Source organism: Oratosquilla oratoria, chromosome 21 (genome assembly GCF_046742065.1).
Source record: "Oratosquilla oratoria isolate Oo_2021 chromosome 21, ASM4674206v1, whole genome shotgun sequence".
In the NCBI taxonomy this organism is placed as follows: Eukaryota; Metazoa; Arthropoda; class Malacostraca; order Stomatopoda; family Squillidae; genus Oratosquilla; species Oratosquilla oratoria.
In genome coordinates, this window is record NC_134797.1 from 50,955,219 (window position 1) to 50,974,534 (window position 19,316).

Genomic DNA, 19,316 nt, shown 5'->3' on the forward strand with positions numbered 1-19,316 from the left:
ATCCTAGGTCTCAAGACATCAAAAATTGATATCAATAATTAGGTATGATGAATATCAGATTATCTGTCAGGTGGAATGTCATGCTTCTTGTGAATGTTTCTCGAGTTCAATAAAAATGGTTTTGTGGTACCCTGAAGGACATTCTTACTGCTCTTGGTGCATTGTGTCGTGGAACATTATTTGCAGATGCTCATTGTTGGTCTCATGTCTGCCTTTGTTCTGGATACTATCCAGAATTGGTCTGGCTGCAGGTCAGACCACACGCAATCAGTGTAGACAAAAATACGTTTAAAATATCTCAGTAAGGATTGAGGTTCTCACCAACAGCACAATTTTCATGTTCCATAGGTGCTGGTAATTGATTTGCAACCTACATCATTGCAGCTTTAGATTTATATGTGGTGCAATTATTATATTACATTGCATAACCTAACAATGGTGTTATTTTCAGTCCTTCTAGTCCACCAGGAGAGGTGGACACACACACTAGGCCCAAGCCTATTTTTATCACTTTTATACACAAGAACTGGCATTGGCAAACTGTTCCTCCCTTCCCTCTCTTCTTCCTACCATTAGCTGTTGACATTGAAGCAGTCATCCACACATGGAATATAGCAGTCCAATGTTTTTTCTTAAGGAAGGGTTGTTGCTAGCTACTGTGGGACAGAAGCTTCAATTAGCAAAACTTTTGGCAACAATTGATTGTACAGAGGAATGGCGATGAAGGGAGAATGTGAAAGAAAGCAGGTTGGAAATGGAACAGGTCTACAGCATTTGTAGTCAGTTTGAGGGAATTATTTACAAGTGTCTGCAGAAAAGTGTAAGTGAAAGGCAGAGGACCTGTTCAAGAATATGCAAGAAGAATGAAACTATTAAGTAACATTGTCACAGTTAAGAAGTATATTTCAGCTAATGACAGACAATTTGGGGGAAAAGCCTCAACTCAAAAGATTTTGAAAAACCCATTGAGGGGTATTGTTTTTGGATTTATGGGTTTTATTTTAGTTAGCATTAGTTTGGGTGGGGGACTTTAATACTTCAGAATTAACAATTTGAAAAGAATGGGAGATTGAACGAGTCTTGTAAGTAGCATAGGTTAAGGAAAGCTAGAGTTGGGGGAGGGGGAGAGAAATGAATGGTGGGATGAAAAGATGAACAAAATATTGTATTAACCATTTAATGGAAATTTTGATTTATGCAGACATAAGGAAGAGGAGTAGAGAGAAAAGTAAGGAAATGGAATTGTAAGGGTAAAGCAGCTTGATATAGCTTAAAGGTATAAAATAGCACGAGATTAAGTGAGATGGTAATTATTATTTTGAGTTTTACTGACTAGAAACTTGTGCTCTCACAGTGGCTAAAAATGATCCTTAGGCTCTTCCATTCTCTCTGAGAAGAAAGTTTGGACTGTTGCATAAGTTAGTATTTACCTAATTGTAGCATACAGGAAATGAGCAACACTTGTGTGGTCCTGTCTCCTACTCTCCAGTTTATCGTACCTAGCCTCAAATTCATGTGTGAAATAGTTTGTGTCACCAGCTCATATGAGGAGCTGAGATTGGAGGGGATGGTGGAAGGGAGTGAAATGGGTGGGAATAGGTACATGCCTCGGACTTGGCTACCTCACTGAGGAAAGGGAAAAAAGCTCTCGGCATTTACAGTAGGAGGAGGAGGAGGATGGGAGCAGTTTCTGGATGTTAGCTATCATTTGAAAAGGTGGAGAAAATGTAATTGAAATTGATAGAGAAAGATGTTGAGGTTGCACCTCCTGATGGATGTTGGGATGTTAGTGAATTATGAAGGTAGGAGGGAGATACTAGCAGATACCTGTCATGGTTCAGATGAAATAAGAAACAAAAGAAGGAAGAGATTCTGTGAAGGACATTATGATGAACATTGGATAAAAGTCAAATGTGATACTTGGTTTCATTAAAAAAATATATAATACGATAATTCACTGTGCAACAAAATTTTAGGAAAGTTTTGTTTATCTTATTTTTTTATTGTTTTTATATGTAGTTTTATTCGTTGATTACAAAAATCACCTCATTTTTGTTCTAGCATCAATAGTTATCTCATAAATGAAGAAAACATGTTTCTATAATCTCATCAATTTAACCAATATATAAAAAAAATCATGTTTGACCAAAAAAAAAATATGATATGGTTATATAGGTACTACATTTATTAGAACAAATACAACAAAATCACCAAAAATGAGAATGACAGGTGTATTTTACACACTTTCTACGTCTAAACACAATAACACTAAAAGTGAACGCTTGAACGTGCTTTTCTTTTGTGCACTGTCAGGGCATCTCGAATCAAGCTCCACACGTAGTCGCCCATCATAGATTCATTCCATCTTCCCTGATATCGCTTCTCCATAGTTAGAATGTCCTGATGAAACCGTTCACCATGCTCTTCACTCACGTCTCCCAAATTCTCTCTGAAGAAGTCCAGGTGCGAATGCAAGTAGTGTAGCTTAACTGACATTCTGCAGCCAAGTTTTCTATAACATTCAATTAAATTAAATTATGGCAAAACCAAGGTCATATTCGTAATCAGCATGTCAAATTTAGTATATAAACATACCAAACTTTACATAAACAAAAATTTGTTGCACAGTGTAATGTATGCATGTTCAAACTTTTGGTAATAATGAATGCTTGTTCAAAGATTTGGACAATAAAAGTTTGCAAAGTTTTCATCGAGTTGCAAGATCTTTGTTGTTTTAAGTGTGCACTTGACTAGACCCTTGGCAGCAAGTTATTTGAATATTATCCTTGAACTGCTTCACCCACTTGTAATACATTTTCTAGCCTACTTCCTTCTAGTTTTATCTCTGTTATCACTACTTAAAATTATTGATGTCACATTGGTAGATTTGGACCTTTCTGGATTCTTTTAAGTAGACGAACAACACAAAATGAAATATTAAGAATAATTTGCCTCACTTAAACAGTGATAGAATCTCTACATTCAAAAACCAAAATCCTTCCTGAAGAGCAGTACATAAGAATGATAGGCACCAGTTCTGCACAGGATCCCTTGAACCCTCCCATCATATTACATCAGAGAATGTGGGACAGGACCCTACCCTGTTCCAGTGTAATGCAATAAGGTGCAGTTAGGTAAATACAGAGGTTCGCTGGCCAAGTATTGCTACTTGTGGCAGAAGTCTGGAGTGGAGGCAGTTTGAGGCCTAGTAAACAAGTTCATAGCAATGATATACTACATATACATACACTGGCCACAAGTCTTCTGCAAGAGAGACCAGGGATGACAGAATGAAATACTGCATTGAATCTTGTGCTTATGACTGATCTCTTCCCATTTATGTCCCATTGAGTCTTTTAGACATTTGTTCTTTTCCCCAGTTTTAACTTGTCTTATTATATTGTATGTATAGTGTACTACCATCTTAATTCCTGACTTTGTTCCTACAAATGTAGCCTTTCCTGGTTAAAACGGCTGCTTCCTTCAACACTTTCTGTTTTCCAATTTGATCTTATATTTTGCCTTCCTCCAATATTAATATTCACTACTTGTCACTCTCCCTCTTGAAGACTGCATGCACCTTTGCCCCAGTTTCTCTCTCCACCTGTTCACTTTTTCCTTCCTCAGTCTTCCTACAATAGGGCAAGATGTAACACTTGCATCCTTTCGACAAGAATGTCTACACAAAATCCTCCTCCCCTCATGATACTCTGCTACTTCCACCCAACTTCCTATTTCCTCATTGGGATTCTCTTTTATCAGAGCTTTTATAAATCTTTTCATCGGCCTTCCCCCTCTCCTTCTTTTCCACTCCACCTTTGTATATCTTGCATAAGGATATAAAATAAACATCCATAGTGTCTTTGTTTTTGTTTTTCATCATTAAGTTCATGGTACCAATGATAGGTACCTGTGCTGATCTTCCAAGATGGGTGTGAGAGAATCACTTCTTTGCAGTCCGTTTTCAAAAGCCCATCAACACCCTCACCTTCATTTGGAGGTATTTGACATTTGCATGTACTGGATCATCCATGTCAATTTTGTGTGAACGAAAGAATCGAGGAGCCTGCAAGAGACCGTAAGGCTACTAGGCTGTATTTCCTCCCCTTTTCACATACGGGTAACTAGCAACTGCACTCCTGTTTCACGCTGGTGATAGAAATTGTCCCGCACTATACAATACAGTACTAGTTTTTTTTTTTTTTTTTTTTTTTTTTTTTTTTTAAATAGATCTGTGGGAGGGTCCAGGGACTGTTGCTATCCAATGTGGGACACATTTTCAGTCACTGACTAACATTTTAAGCAACAATTGCTGTATTATTATTATCAAATCCATCTGTCTCTCTCCCAACTTTTTCACATTCTATTCCCTTTCCATTTACTCCAGCAACTAAGGTTGCATCTAGTATTTACATACAGTGCATACAAGTATACCAAAGGACCTTTCCCTTTTGTAAGGGGACGGGGGTTGTAAGAGTTCAGGACCACTGCTCCCAACTTCACCAACTGTTCTACCTGCCCTCCAGTAACCCCAATCCCACCTCCCCAACCACAGCCAACACCCTTACCCACTCCCAATTTCCCTTTGCCCTTACCCCCGATTAGTACTCCCCTTCCTTTGTCCCCGATCTCTCCTTTCCCCCCCTCTGACCCAGATCCTACACCTTCCCCACTACCACCCCAACCTCAACCCCAAACGGCAACATACAACACATACAAAACACACAACATCAACATATTACAACACAACATTGACGGTATTAACACTAAAAAACATGAACTTGAACACTTTCTTAAACAACACAACATACACATTGCAATTTTACAAGAACCAAAATTAAGACACTCACACAAAACACCATCATTTCATAATTACACCACCATCAGACAAGACCGGACTGACGGCAATGGCGGTGGACTCATCACCCTGATCCACCATTCCATCTGTTTTGTGGACACAAGTGCCACAACCAAAATTCTCCTCCCTACCACAGATAACACAACAGAAACCCAATCCATTCGTATCCGCACAGGCAACAATTCAACACTAACAATAGTTAACATGTACATTCCCCCCCAATCATCCCCCACAGTTCCAAACACCTTCAGACCTCAACTCAGCCAACTAACCTCAATCCCCAACCTGATCATGGGTGGTGACTTCAACGCCAAGTCGTCTGCCTGGTTTGTCGACAACCCTGACACAGACAGAGGGCTTGATATACAGACTCAATTCGACTCATTGACTATCATGAACAACACGCATAATCATACACATATCCCATACCAAGCCCTCTACACTCCCTCCTCTCCTGATATCACCTTTTGCTCCCCCTGCCTAACCCCAACAACATCATGGAGAGTGGTCGGAGCCCTTGGCTCTGACCACCTTCCAATCATCATCACCACCAAAACAAGATGCACCCCAGCTGGCCACAGACACACTTACACCAATTACAAGAGAGCTAACTGGGAAGCCTTTACTGAAGAGACAGAACAACATTTTGAAACACTTAACAGTACACCAATCACAAACATAAACAATGCTGTGCACGCTTTTAATACAATCATACAAAACGCAGACAAGAGATACATCCCTATAGGCAACAGAAAATCACACAACCCCAACTTCACACCAGAAATCCAAGGCCTCATCAGACAACGTGACACACTTAAACACGATACCCCCACACCTATCCCTCGAAACATAGCAGACCAAATACAAACACTAAACACTGTGATTGCCAATAAAATACATGAACAAAAAACACAAAATTGGCAAAACTTTATCAATACACTTGATCACAAAACAAACACCAGCAAATTGTACAAAACACTCAACAGCATCACACTATCCAACACTAACACTACACGCTCTCACGCAGCAATAATCACAACAACAGATAATCTACCCTCAAACAGACAACAAGCAAACGCACTCATACGTCATTTTGCACAGACGAGCCATCTTACATCTCACCCTGACGACCGACGCACCATTCGACGTAAGAAAGACTTTCCCCACAGACTCAGACTATACACCCTTCATAGACAGTCAGACAAAACTCATAATGCATAATCTCAAGCACTCATCTGCCTGTGGCCCTGATAACATAAGCAACATCCACCTAAAACACATTGGACCACAAGGTATACACGCACTCACAAACCTTGCAAACTACAGCTATTCACACAACACTATACCCGACATCTGGAAGCATGGTAAAATAATCACCATTCCAAAACCGAACAAAGACCCAACAATCCCAACATCGCACTGCCCAATCACACTTCTCTGCACCCCCTCTAAAGTCATTGAACGCCTAATACTTAAACTTGTCACACCATATATTCCCTTTGCTGACTCACAACACGGTTTTAGGCCACTACACTCCACAAACACTCTTCTGACAAACCTCACACAAAGAATTTTAGATGGCATCAATTCAGATAGGCCCCACCACAGAACACTTCTTATAACATTGGACATTAGTAAAGCTTTTGATGCTATCCCCCGCCACAACCTAACAAATAAAATATATAACACAGACATGCACAATAACACCAAAAGATGGCTGGCCAATTATCTGGCAGGCAGGAATGCTCATGTGTCATATAATGGCCAATCATCGCACATCAGAAACATTAAGAACGGAGTACCACAGGGCTCAGTTCTATCCCCCACATTATTTAATCTATACATGCATGACTTACCCACGCCAGACACCTCAGAAATACAAATCTCTTCCTACGCAGACGACATAACAATCACATGCACACATCGTAACACAGACAAAGCTGCAGAAATAATCCAGCCTTACCTTGACACACTCAACACATGGTTCATCACAAACAGACTCAAAATAGCTCCAACCAAATCTACAGCAACACTTCTCACCAACTGGACAAAAGAACACAAATACATACCTCATCTCTACATCAACAACACTCTAATACCACACACAAACACACCGAAAATTCTTGGTGTAACATACGATACATCCATGTCTTTCAAACAACACCTCACAAACATAAAAAACAAATGCACACCTAGACTTAACGCACTTAAGTCAATCACAGGAACAACATTTGGACAAAACAAAGAAACTAATATAACAATATACAAACAATGCATACGCTCAGTGATGAATTATGCGAGTCCTGCATGGGCTCCTAATCTCAGTGAGACACACCACAACACCCTTCAAATCATACAAAACAAAGCCCTAAAAACAATTACAGGCTGCACAAATACATCACCTACAGACCATTTACACCATGAAACAAAAGTCCTCAAAGTCAAGGACCACCTCGACATGAGAGGCACACAAACACTTGCTGCAGCCACCACAAACACATCACACCCGCTACACTACATAACAGAACACCCACACACACCAAGAAACATTAAAACTACACCCAAAGACCTTTATTACGCAGATACTCTCTTCTCTTCCTCCACAACCACCAAATACCAGCCTCCGGAAACATATTCATAATCATATCACTCACCGCTCCATTAACACACTGAAAGACAACACACTGCTGCATGCCAGACCCCCTGATATCCACCTTTCTGAATCCTCTCTCCCACGAAAGGACAGAGTCCACTTGGCCAGACTGCGATGCGGTCACCACCCAGCACTTCTAAGCTACCAGAAGAGGCTGGACGACCGTGTTGTGAACAGCTGCCCAGGATGTAACACTTCACCCCATACCATACAACACATAATGGAAGACTGCATTATACACAATCATGCACGCAAACAACACAACATACACTCTATAAAGGATTTGTGGGAAAACCCAGTTTTGGCTGTGGCCTTCCTTGGGGAGACGGGACTGCTCGGACAGACAGTCTAGGGAACGACAACAACAACAACTTCACCATAGACACTTTGCGTTGACCATGAGTTAGCAGTCTGGTACTCTGGCATGAAAGCGAGAAAGGCAGAGCAAGCACTTCTTGGTAATTGGCGCGTTGTCTTTAATAGCCTGCGTCGTTTGTTTTTCTGACTGTTGCCCTTTGGGCTTTGAATGGTTCATGGTCAGTGAATTGGCCGGAAAAATCCAAATAAGAACCTTATTGTCCATGTTTGTTGTCTGAAAAAGTATTGTGTATTTGGTACATATTTCATAATACGATTACGTACAGTAACCTATTTGTTTTTGTGTAAAAAATACAGTAAAAACGGCAAGTCATCCATGACGTAACAACCGTTGAAGCCAATGAAAATAGATTAAAGTCAGCCAAACAGGTCGGCTGTGAAATTCAAACTCCGGAAAACTGGCGGCCATTTTCCCAGTGCGGAAGGGCGTACATCATATCTCGTTCAATTAACCCATGTTATCAGGCGGTGGTAAAAACGAAAGCGTCCACGTCGGTAGGGCAGAAATACAACTGGGAGGTGGTGAGCGGGGAGCAAGACTCCTCGATCCCAAATTCGAATATCCGTTTTATACATAAGGTATCTTACAAAAATGTAAGTTCAAAGAAATCTTTTCAACCAGAATTGAATATTCTTTCAGATCTTCAAACAAATTTTATAAAATAGCTTAAAAAGTATATGTTCAAAGAAATCTTTCTAGCCATAACTAGGTATTCATTCAGTTGTCCAAACTCAGTAGATTAACAAGTATTCAACATTTAAAATTCCCATTCTTCTTGAACATTTCAGGTGGGGTGGGGGGCCACCACCTGGCTGCACCACAACCAGGTACATGCGGTCAAACCTGTGCCCAAAATGCTAGGGCATTGAAATGAAACAAGTCTTCATTGTCATGTAATTTGATATGAAAATGAGCACACTGGACCTTTACTGCCTCAGCTGGTCGGATTAAATTCATTATGCCACTGTTGCACCATTCATTACATTTGTATCTAATAATGGAGCATTAGATTCCTTGCGCAACATGCATTACATTTTCTGTGAATTTTATATCTGGCTCTGGGGAAACTGAGCAGTTATTGCCTGACTAGCATGTGTCGTGCCAAGCAGGCAAAGATGAAATTATTTCCCAGCCGGCCCCTTCTCATGGGTATGATGCCATTTTTCGCAATATTTTAATGTGGCTACAGATTCAAAGTGCTATGTCAATTTCTGTGTCAATCATTTGTATTTATTTGAAATGTGCCAACAAAAAATTAGGTCTAGTTAATATCTTGGTTTTCCAAGCCGGAGACAAGACCCTATGGGAAAGAAATCAGGGTGCATGCAGAACGTACACTTATCTCGTGTCGTGTACTTCATATGCGCAAGTCTATCTTTGTGTGTGATAAAGGAAACGGTGTTACGAACTTACTACGCGGTTAAGGATCACTCTTCGTTATCTCGTCTTCCTTGTCGACACTCGTTCACACATTGCATTTGGAATGAAGCGAAATTACACATTTTCATTCAGAGAGCATCCGTGAGTCCATTTTAGGAGTTGTGTGTGTGTCTCAGTATGCAAGAATGAGATCAGAGACGTATTGTCTACCTCTTACAATTCATTCATTTGAAATTAGTTTGTGTATATCGTTCATTTTGCATTTTTTATAGTCTGGGCACACGTTATCTTATCAGGAAATATTTTCACATGTATATTTCCCTGGGTGAAAGTTGTTTGGTGTTCTTTGTACGTACTTTTTTCTTCTCTTCTTTATTTTAGCAAATAAACCCCGTCACCAAGTTTTTGCAATTTATTTTTATTTCATTTTAGGTTCCGCACAATCTGAAATAGTATATGGTCTGATGTATTAAGTGAAAGGTTATCTATGTCAATTAACTTGCTTATGATTATTTCATGCGCGCGTATGTCGGTCGAGTTGTTTTACGTGACAGGAGTCACGTACTGTATGTCCGCCAAATTTTGTCTACTTTTTTCATTCTTTTTGTTGCTGTTGTTGTTATTATGATTTTATTATTATTATTATTACAATGCACACTCCATCAGGTAGGCTTCCATATAATTTTATTTGCAACTAAATGCGGAAATTGAAGTTTCTTCGCATCTTTGATGTTCTCTTGCTTGCAGCACGTGCTGCACGCGTTCTGCGAGCTTTAATCATTAATGGCTATTATGATACAGGTGTACATTTACCATACGCACATATTTAAACATTATATATGAAATCCGTTCGTAGCATTTTGTCATAAAAATACTGCACGTTTTGAGAAATGGAAATGCTTTCTCTGCACCAAATATATATTTGCACACGACAGTACATGTCATTTGTGACAATTTTCTCAACGAAAGCTTTACTTGCATACATTTAATAAGAAATATTGTGGAGGCACATTTGCTGTACAATTCAAGTAATCATCAAGGTTGGAATAATTGTGCATAGAGTATTATAATTTATAATTACACACACACACACACACGACAGAGACTGCAGCAGATCCGAGGTGAATACACACACACACACACACACACAGTGGGACTGTGGCAAACAGGATAGAAGTATGCATGTAATGCTGAAATGTGAAAAATGGTATGTATGTAGGTGAGGACAGGAGGCCACGTCTTGCATTCTTGGGGCTTCTGCGGTCAAGAGGAGGGAAGGACGCTGTTCCTGCTGCTGCCGGGTCCAGGGGCACGGGACATGGGGGGGGGGGGGGGAGAGGGGCTCCTTGACGGAATTGACAGTGAGGCAGCAGCAGAGATCATTGTCCCGGAGATTCGTATATTGTACTTTATAAGGAATTACCCAGACCATGTTTCCCATATATATATATATATATATATATATATATATATATATATATATATATATATATATATATATATATATATATATATATATATATATATATGCTAATAAGAACACGGGTACGTGTGTTCACTTATGCAAAGTAGACCACTTGGAAGATGTAATATACGAAAGCGCTCTGCTTCGTTAGTTTCTTTTTTCCAAGTGGTCTACTTTGCATATATATATATATATATATATATATATATATATATAGTGTGTGTGTGTGTGTGTGTGTGTGTGTGTGTATGTATGTGTGTGTATACACACATTCTTGCCATCTTTTAATTTTTCTGTGACATCTTGTCGATCATTCTTCTCGTGCCACTAATTATCTTGTGTCCACTTTCTCTATATCTGTTTCCAGTTCAAATATCATTATGATTGCGCGTGTGTCATATGTAAAAGGATCAGGGATTTGTTTTTCTTGTTTATCCTGCAACTGTCAAGATTTTTTACGAGAGTAGTAGAGCCTGTGTTATAATCAGAAATTGGTAGAGAGAATGGTTTGAGGTAAAGGTGGGACCCCGCCAGGGGTGTGTTACGTCGCCATGGCTGTTCAATTTATACAAGGATGGGGTGGTGCGAGAGGTAAACGCAACAGTAATGGGACTGGCATTGGAAATGGTTAAAGAAAAAGGAGAAAAGTGGGAGATAAGCCAGTTGTTATTTGCTGACGACACTGCGTTTGTAGCAGGATCAGAGGAGGGATTAAGGAAGTTAGTGACGGAGTTTGGGAAAGTGTGCGAAAGGAAGTTGAAGATAAATGTGGGTAAAAGGTAATGAGATGCACAAGGAGAGAATGTGGCAGCCTATTTGAGGTTAGTATTAAGGGAGAAAGACTGGAAAAAGTGGATATTTTTAGATACTTGAGTGCGAATGTGATGGGAAAGGGAGGAGTAGAGGTGGGGGTAGAATGTAGATTGACAAAAGGAAGTTAATGTCTTGCGGAAATAAAAAGTGTAATGAGAAATAGACATTTGGGAATGGATGCTAAGAGGAGATTGTATGAAGGAGTGATTGTACCGACAGCACTGTACAGGGCAACACGGAACATAAGAGAGGAGTTTGAATGTGTTTGAGATGATGTGCCTGAGAAGTGGAAAAGGAGTTGGAGGATTGGGATGATGAAAGAGTATTGGGATAGAACAGATGGAAAGAATGAATGAAGGAAGATAAGTAAAAGAGGTGTGGAAGGTGGAAGTAGGAGTTGAACATGAGGGGGCGACCAAGGATGAGATGAAAATATGGGGTAAAAGGGCATTGGGAAAGAGGGAAATGTCTGTTGGGGAAGGAAGGAGAAGACAGAAGGTAGGGGTGAATGAAGAATAGTTATATATGGATGATGCTGTGATGCATGGGTGCGGGTGAGGGAGTATGTGTGAGAAATAAATGGGACCTTTCGCAGTCAGGCTCGTAGATTCCTATTAGCGCTAGAATTTTCAATTGTCTCGGATTTCACGAGGCAAAGGGGTGACTTAGCTAATTTGGAAACCGATATTTAAAAAAAGATACGACATAAATTGCTGCATAAATGTATTTAGAATTAAAAACATGACTCATAATGTTATAATTTTTACTTACTGGTGTGTGATAAGGCTTTGTTAATTAATTATAAGGTAAAACTAAAAATAGGTAATTATTTTTACTGAAGTATGAGCAGTAAAAATAAGAGGATGTTGATTTCGGTTTGTGCATTTTATCTGAGAGTGTTGAAAAATAATGGATAGCACTGTCACGTCCTGTATATGAAGATAATCAGTGAGATAAAAAAAAAATAGCAACAGTGGTGGCGGACGTACGAAGTTAACGACCTTTGTGTAAAGAATAGCCTCTTAGATCTGCTGGGAGCTATTTTCAAACAAATATGACTAATTTTACGTGTGCCGTGGCAGACTGCACGTCAGATTCAAGAAATAGTAAGAGAAAGACAAATGGTAATCGTACCAAAAAAATTAAGTCTTCGATGCAAAATTATATTTTCGATATATTACATGGATTTGCCTATTGCCTGGTGCATTCAAATGCAAGTATATATCAGTATACGTCCATTGAAGTCGGTAGAAAATGACAAATTGCTTGTCTTGATACAATTATAGGCTGTTTTACGAATATCATCTGTAATTATAAATAGAGGCTCAAACAATGCTATATGCCGTTTGCAATCATGAAATTAATTGACTTAAATTTCAGACACAATAATGTACAACGATACACCTCTGTAAGCTTATAAAACTTGCCCAAAAAAGTATTTATTTTCCGGCAAGAATTACAAAATCTGGCGGTGTCTGGTATCAAATCGCTCACTGCGAAAGGTCCCATTGACGCAGCCCAAAAGGATTTCTCCCCGTCTTCTCTTGTTCTGCACAAGGGGACGGAGAGAGGAGGGGGTCGTCGATTAAATGAAGCGGCCTTATTGTGGATGTCTTGCGACACTGCTTCTGACCCAGGGCAGTGGTTAAGATGCAGAGATGACCCGTCATCCAGGATAAGAGGGAGGGACGGGTGGTGAATGGGAGTGAAGTATGTGGGGATGAAATTATTGTTTTTTTCTTCTACCTCCCTTATTCATTATTACCACACTACACAATCGCCACAGTGACTCTACCCCGTAATATCTGTATGCTTCAGATAGTCGACGTGCGGACCTTGTTTTCATTTCAAATCCCTCCCCACTCCGTCGCTCCGGCGTCTTATCCAAGAAAACTTTCTCAACCGGTCCCTTCCCCGACTTGAGAGTCATTGCACTGAAATAGGAAATTTCTCCATTGTCAATAATCATTGCAACACGTGAAATGTGTATGAGACGTCAGAATGTCTATGCTCGTTTCACACGACTTTTTGCCGTGCGTCGTCCATGACTTCTCGTAGTCCAGTAGTAGGTTGTGCCGTTTTCTGATAAATACTGTTGCACTTCAATTTGAAACTGATGTAATGCGAATGTGTACAATAGAGAGGAAACTATTAATAAATAGACAAGTAAATAAACACTTGTAAGTAAAAAAAAGAGAGAGAAAATGTCGATACTTGCTCTCATGGTCGGTAATAAAGTGCTAAAAATAATCATGTTTCGTAACGAAGGAACCAAGCCTCATTAATTTCTGTTATAACCGCTGTTATAGGCGGACATTATTCCAGGCTTTGTGAATTTAAATTATATCATTAAGACCATTCCATACATTGCAGAATTTTTATTACCACTACCTTTGCTGGAATTCGTTCTACATTTCGCTTGTTCTGCAGTTGTGTGGGTGTGTTCGCGCGTATGTAGCATTTTAAAATATATATTTATCTCGCACAAATTCTCTTGACGCGTGTGCGTGCGTGCGTGTGTTTTGGATCGAAATAATTTTGAAAATAACCCGTTACATGACCTTTGTTTATGATGTGTCATTTCAACTCGTGTGCCGCCGACGCTCTCTCTCTCTTGCTCTCTCTCTCTCTTGCTTTTGCTCTCTCTCTCTCTCTCTCTCTCTCTCTCTCTCTCTCTCTCTCTCTCTCTCTCTCTCTCTCTCTCTCTCTCTCTCTCTCTCTCTCTCTTACCTGGTGGGCACTCTGCTGATACGCCAGCCCATAATTCTACACATGACATTTATATGTTAATTGCTACTGGCTGGATAGTGTATCATAAGCAGCAACATTGTATGGAACTGTGTCAAGGTGTCGATTGGTACTGCCTTATGCAGTACTGTATAATCAAATAATATATCACCGAGATAAACTGCGAGACCTCGTTTAAACACATCAATATCACTGCAGTTAACAAGTTCTGCTGGCAATTCATTCCACAAATTCACACATCTAATACTAAAATACCTTCTCCGTACTTCTACTTGTGTTCTGGTGTGACCAATTTTGAAATCATGGCCCCTTGTGCTACTCAACAAGGGTCGAGGAAACAAGTCATCACGAGAAATTGCTAGTTTCCCATGAAAAATATGCCAGCATTTAATTATATCATGCCTAAGTAATCTCCCTTTAATTGAGTATAAGTTAAGAGTCCTTAGTCGCTGCGAGTAATCCAAACCCTCTAATCCATGTATCTCCCTTGTCCATCTCCTTTGTACAGACTCCAACTGTCTAACATCTCCTACATAACCCAAGTTCCAGACTGAGGATGCATATTCAAGCAAAGGACGCACATGTGTGGTGAAAAGGGGAAGCATAAAAGAGTCTTGCCGATTAACTGTTGATCGGAGAATACTGGTTGATACTCCACTTGCTTTATGTACAATATTAGAAATATGCTGGTGAAATTTAAGTTTGTTATCAATACACACTCCCAAGTCGGTAACTGATTCTTGAAATGGAATGAATACGTTATTGACATGATAATGAACATCTACCAAATCTGTCCAAAAACCATTGCTTCTGGTAAACCTTATGGCAACACACTTTGCTGGATTGAGTGCAAGTCCCCAAGATTCAGATACATGGTAGAGAGTATCAATGTCCACCTGACATCTTCTCACCGCAGTCAAGGCATCTTCTTTTGAACCTACCTCAATACTAACATACAGCTTCAAATCATCGGCAAATATCTTAGTAGGAGACCTGGTATTTAACGTAATGAAGTTAATGTACAGCAAGAAGAGTAGAGGCCCCAAAACTGACCCCTGAGGGACTCCACTGGTTACCTGCTTAGGTGAACTCGTAGCATGTGCCACAACAACATTCATTACCCGATCTGTAAGAAAATCTTTACTCCAGAGAAGAACTTTGCCTGTAATCCCTAGGTTTATCAATTTGTCCAACAAAATGTCATGATTAACAACATCAAAGGCCTTGGAATAGTCAAATAAAATCAAGTCAACTGTTTTTCCACGATCAAGTGCCAGAGTAATTTCATCATACATGATCAATAACTGATCTTCGGTAGATCTTCCAGGGCGAAAACCAAATTGATCATGTGTTAACAGGTTATTTTCCTCAATGTAATCATATATTAGTTTAGTTCACCTTGGTCTTTGGATCACGTGTTGGACTCGTGATCGACAGCTATTTCCCTCCCGGAAGAGAGCTCAGAGCTCGTATGACCGATCTATGGGTAATGCTATGACCTTTCACACACACACACACACACACACCCAACTCCCCGCCCACGAGGGTCAGAGTAACGAACCGAAGCGCAGCGATACCGAAATAATTTCGGCCTTGGGCAGGATTCGAACCAGCTACTGCGAGCGCCACCGTACTTCCCAGTCCAGTGCTCTACCAACTGCGCTACCGAGTCGTGTTTTTAAAGGGAGGTCTTTGTTACTAGCTTGTGTGTGTGTGTGCGCGTGCCCTTAGGCTGGATTATACCAACTTTGCGTCGTTCCAGAAGGTGGGGCCCTGAGAGGCTGATACTCAATCTCTGAACCAGGACCAAGAGCCGACAACCGGCGACTGATCTCTCCTTACCACTTTGAGCCATTGACAGTCCCACCCTCACACAAGACAGACCCAGTCTAGTGTTTCTTCCCAGAGAGATCTATGTTAGGTCTGAGGACCGTTGCCAGTCACTGTGGGGATGCGGGGTTTCCACTTCGTGACATTCGAGGCAGCGATTGATTGATTGATTGATTGTAGTCGTCTTCACTTTGATCCCATGACCACGTGAGTCGTGTTGGACTTGTGATTGACAGCTATTTCTCTCCCGAAAGAGAGCTTAGAGTTTATATATGACCGATCTATGGGTAATAATGTGACCTTACACGCACACCCAACTCCCCGCCCTCGAGAGTTGGGGTAACGACTCGCAACGCAGCGATACTGAAATTATTTCAGCCCTGGGCAGGACTCGATCACTGACCGCCGTTGTGGCGGCCGGGAACTCAATCACTGCGCCACGAGTCGTGCGTGTGTGTGTGTACGTACGTGTGTGTGCATTGACATAGATCTGCATGACAAGTGAACAAATAAAAATGTAGCGCACATGAAGATAGACGTATGCTCGCAATTGAACTTGCATGAAGAAGGAAAATATTTCCGGGTGTGAAAAGGCAATAGTAAATATTTTTGGGCTTTTTCTTGGCTATGTGTATTATTGTAACTTGTGATACCCAGGGTGGTGTGTGTGTGTGTATTTATCTAATTGTATCTGATGGGAAGGGGATCTACGCTCGTGGTGTCCCGCCTTTTTTATCTCAGTGTCTGGTTTGCTCTTAAATTTATGTATGGTTTTTGCACACACTATTATTTCATCCAGCTTGTTCCAAGTGTCCACCACTCTGTGTGGAAAACTGTTTTTCTTCATATCTTCTATAACTATCCTTTTTGAGTTTCTTTCCATGTCCTCTTGTGTTTCTCTTGTCCCAATTTAGTAAGTCCTCTCTATCAAGTATATCTGTGCCTTTCATGATTCTATAGATAGTCAGGATGCCTCTCTCTCTTCTTTCGTCCAAAATCAGTAATTTCAATTGAGCCAGTGTCTTCATATAACAGGTTTGAAAGTGCTGGGGCCATTTTCGTGGTTGCTCTCTGGATTCTTTCAGTTTTCTTCATATTCTTTTTTTGGCACTGGGTGACCATAATGTCACAGCATACTCCAGTCTAAGCCTTATTAATGAGACAAATATTTTTTTAATAATTTCTTCATCTAAATAGGTAAATGCCACTTTTATTGATCTTAGCAAGTTATAGGATTCTCTGACAATTTTGTTTATTTGTGTGTCAGCACTCACAGGTCCACAAGCATCCAGAAAAATGTACTGTATGAACATAGAAATACATGGATCATCACCTTTGACTTAAGTGCTTGGACAGTAACATTGCCATTTCTTTAAATTATTATCTACCAAATGAGGTAGGCCTTGGAATAATCCACAAAGAAATGTCAGTTCCACCAACTTTGGTCCACTAAGTCAACAATAATGTCTGCATTTTTTAACAAATCCTTACTATGTTTTCGTGGATGACCAAATGTATCCCAAGAAAAATCTTTGAATAAAGAAATCCTGGAGGTCTGTCACCATTGTCGAGTGTTTGGACATCACCATTTCTGAATGGTTCTTGACCAAATTTGGCATGAAAGTCCACATTAATCAATGAACCAGGAGATGCAGTGTTCAGCCTTTCCATGGTGTCTCCAGCAGGTAAACACTGAAGCAGACAAGAAGATGTCAACATTGTCTCCTTGATTTTGTTGCTGCTTCACTTTAATAGACACTATATATTTTTTGGTGTTTAAGTAGTTACATAAGTCAGGGCCACGGGCTTGATGATCCAACTTTAAACATGACCATCAGCCCCTCTACTTGACTTATTTAACTCTTTCTTAGTAATAATAGTAAATGAGGGGCCTGTGCCCGATCTCCGAGTCTGACCCAGAAACTCTTGTTCATTTTATCATTTCTCTCAAACTGTGTCCCCCTCATTCATTCCTGTTTTAAGGAGGTTTCTGCCCCCCTAACAGCAAGACAGACAAGCCAACCCAGGCCAATATACATGCCCAACAATAAACTAGGCCAGCAAACAATTTACAAACATCACCCAATAAATGTTGGATGGATCCAGCATGAAAGCTCCATCAGAAAGAACAAATCAGCCGATACTTAACCGATACTTCAAGTTTTCCTATGTTATATATTTTTGTTTATTCATTTATTCATTTATTTTCAGGCTTCCTTTTTAACTAAACGAGTGAATCTACATGGAAAACGGGTCAATTTAGCCATCTGGGACACAGCGGGGCAAGAAAGGTTCCATGCACTTGGTCCAATCTATTATAGGGAATCTCATGGGGCTATATTAGTCTATGACATCACCGATGAAGATTCATTTCAAAAGGTGAGTTACATATGAAGTCTTGTATTAGACTTATAAATTTAATGTGGCTATATGAGATTTTTTCATGTTTTAATTCCTTCATTTGTTGTTCACATTTTGTATTAAACCAGTCTTTCCATCAACTCATGTTGCATATTGCTTCACACCCAAATTAGATGTTTTTTGATAGGTTACACTCCTCTCTTACAAGAATTTTATGAATATCAACTGGCCTTTTAAACAAAGTTGTACCTACCTTGTATAAGTCATTCCTCAGCATTATATATGTCATCTGGAAATCAAATACTACATGGTCACTCTTTCTTATGGGGCACATGTACTTCAGTGATTCAGTAATGTCAGGGTCCTTATTAGCAGATCCCATCTTGCTTGAGTGTCTTCTCCACTTACCCATGGCTTATCTTTTACCCATCGGGTCACTGTGCTTCTTCAAACTAATGGTTGATGGATAGGATTGGATTTGGTGGTTGTGGGTGCATACCTTGGCTGGCAACCTCCCTTATTAGGAAGAGGTCTTTGGTATATGGATAGATAATCATTGTGTTGCCCACTGCAATATTTAACAAAGTATTAACTCGAGGGTTTTCATTAGCATGTGCTTCCTACTCTTCCCAGTTTATATGCTTGCAGTTAGTTACACAAGGGTGCATTTGTACAGAGTTATTATTTCTCTCTCCTTTCTTCTTTCCTCCATTGATGGTATGCCAGTCTTTTCATATTTGGAAAAATATATAAACTTAGTAGCAACTTGGTGATTGCCCTTTACAAATAAATGGACAAATTGTTACTTAACATGTGTGATGTTCTCAAA

At 40.0% G+C, this 19,316-nt stretch overlaps 1 protein-coding gene across 2 annotated transcripts in view; it reads left to right on the forward strand.

The window, feature by feature from the left end:
• Rab21 (RAS oncogene family member Rab21) overlaps positions 1-19,316 on the forward strand; it is a 35,821-nt gene that overhangs the window by 2,767 nt on the left and 13,738 nt on the right. The window contains exons 1-2 of one of the 2 annotated variants that reach the window (XM_076204908.1): positions 9,178-9,411; positions 18,338-18,505. In XM_076204908.1, the coding sequence (XP_076061023.1) occupies positions 9,193-9,411; positions 18,338-18,505 (387 nt within the window). In that variant the 5' untranslated portion in view covers positions 9,178-9,192. Of the gene's footprint in view, positions 1-9,177; positions 9,412-18,337; positions 18,506-19,316 lie in introns of those variants that run through there. The other variant, XM_076204909.1, reaches the window with a different exon arrangement.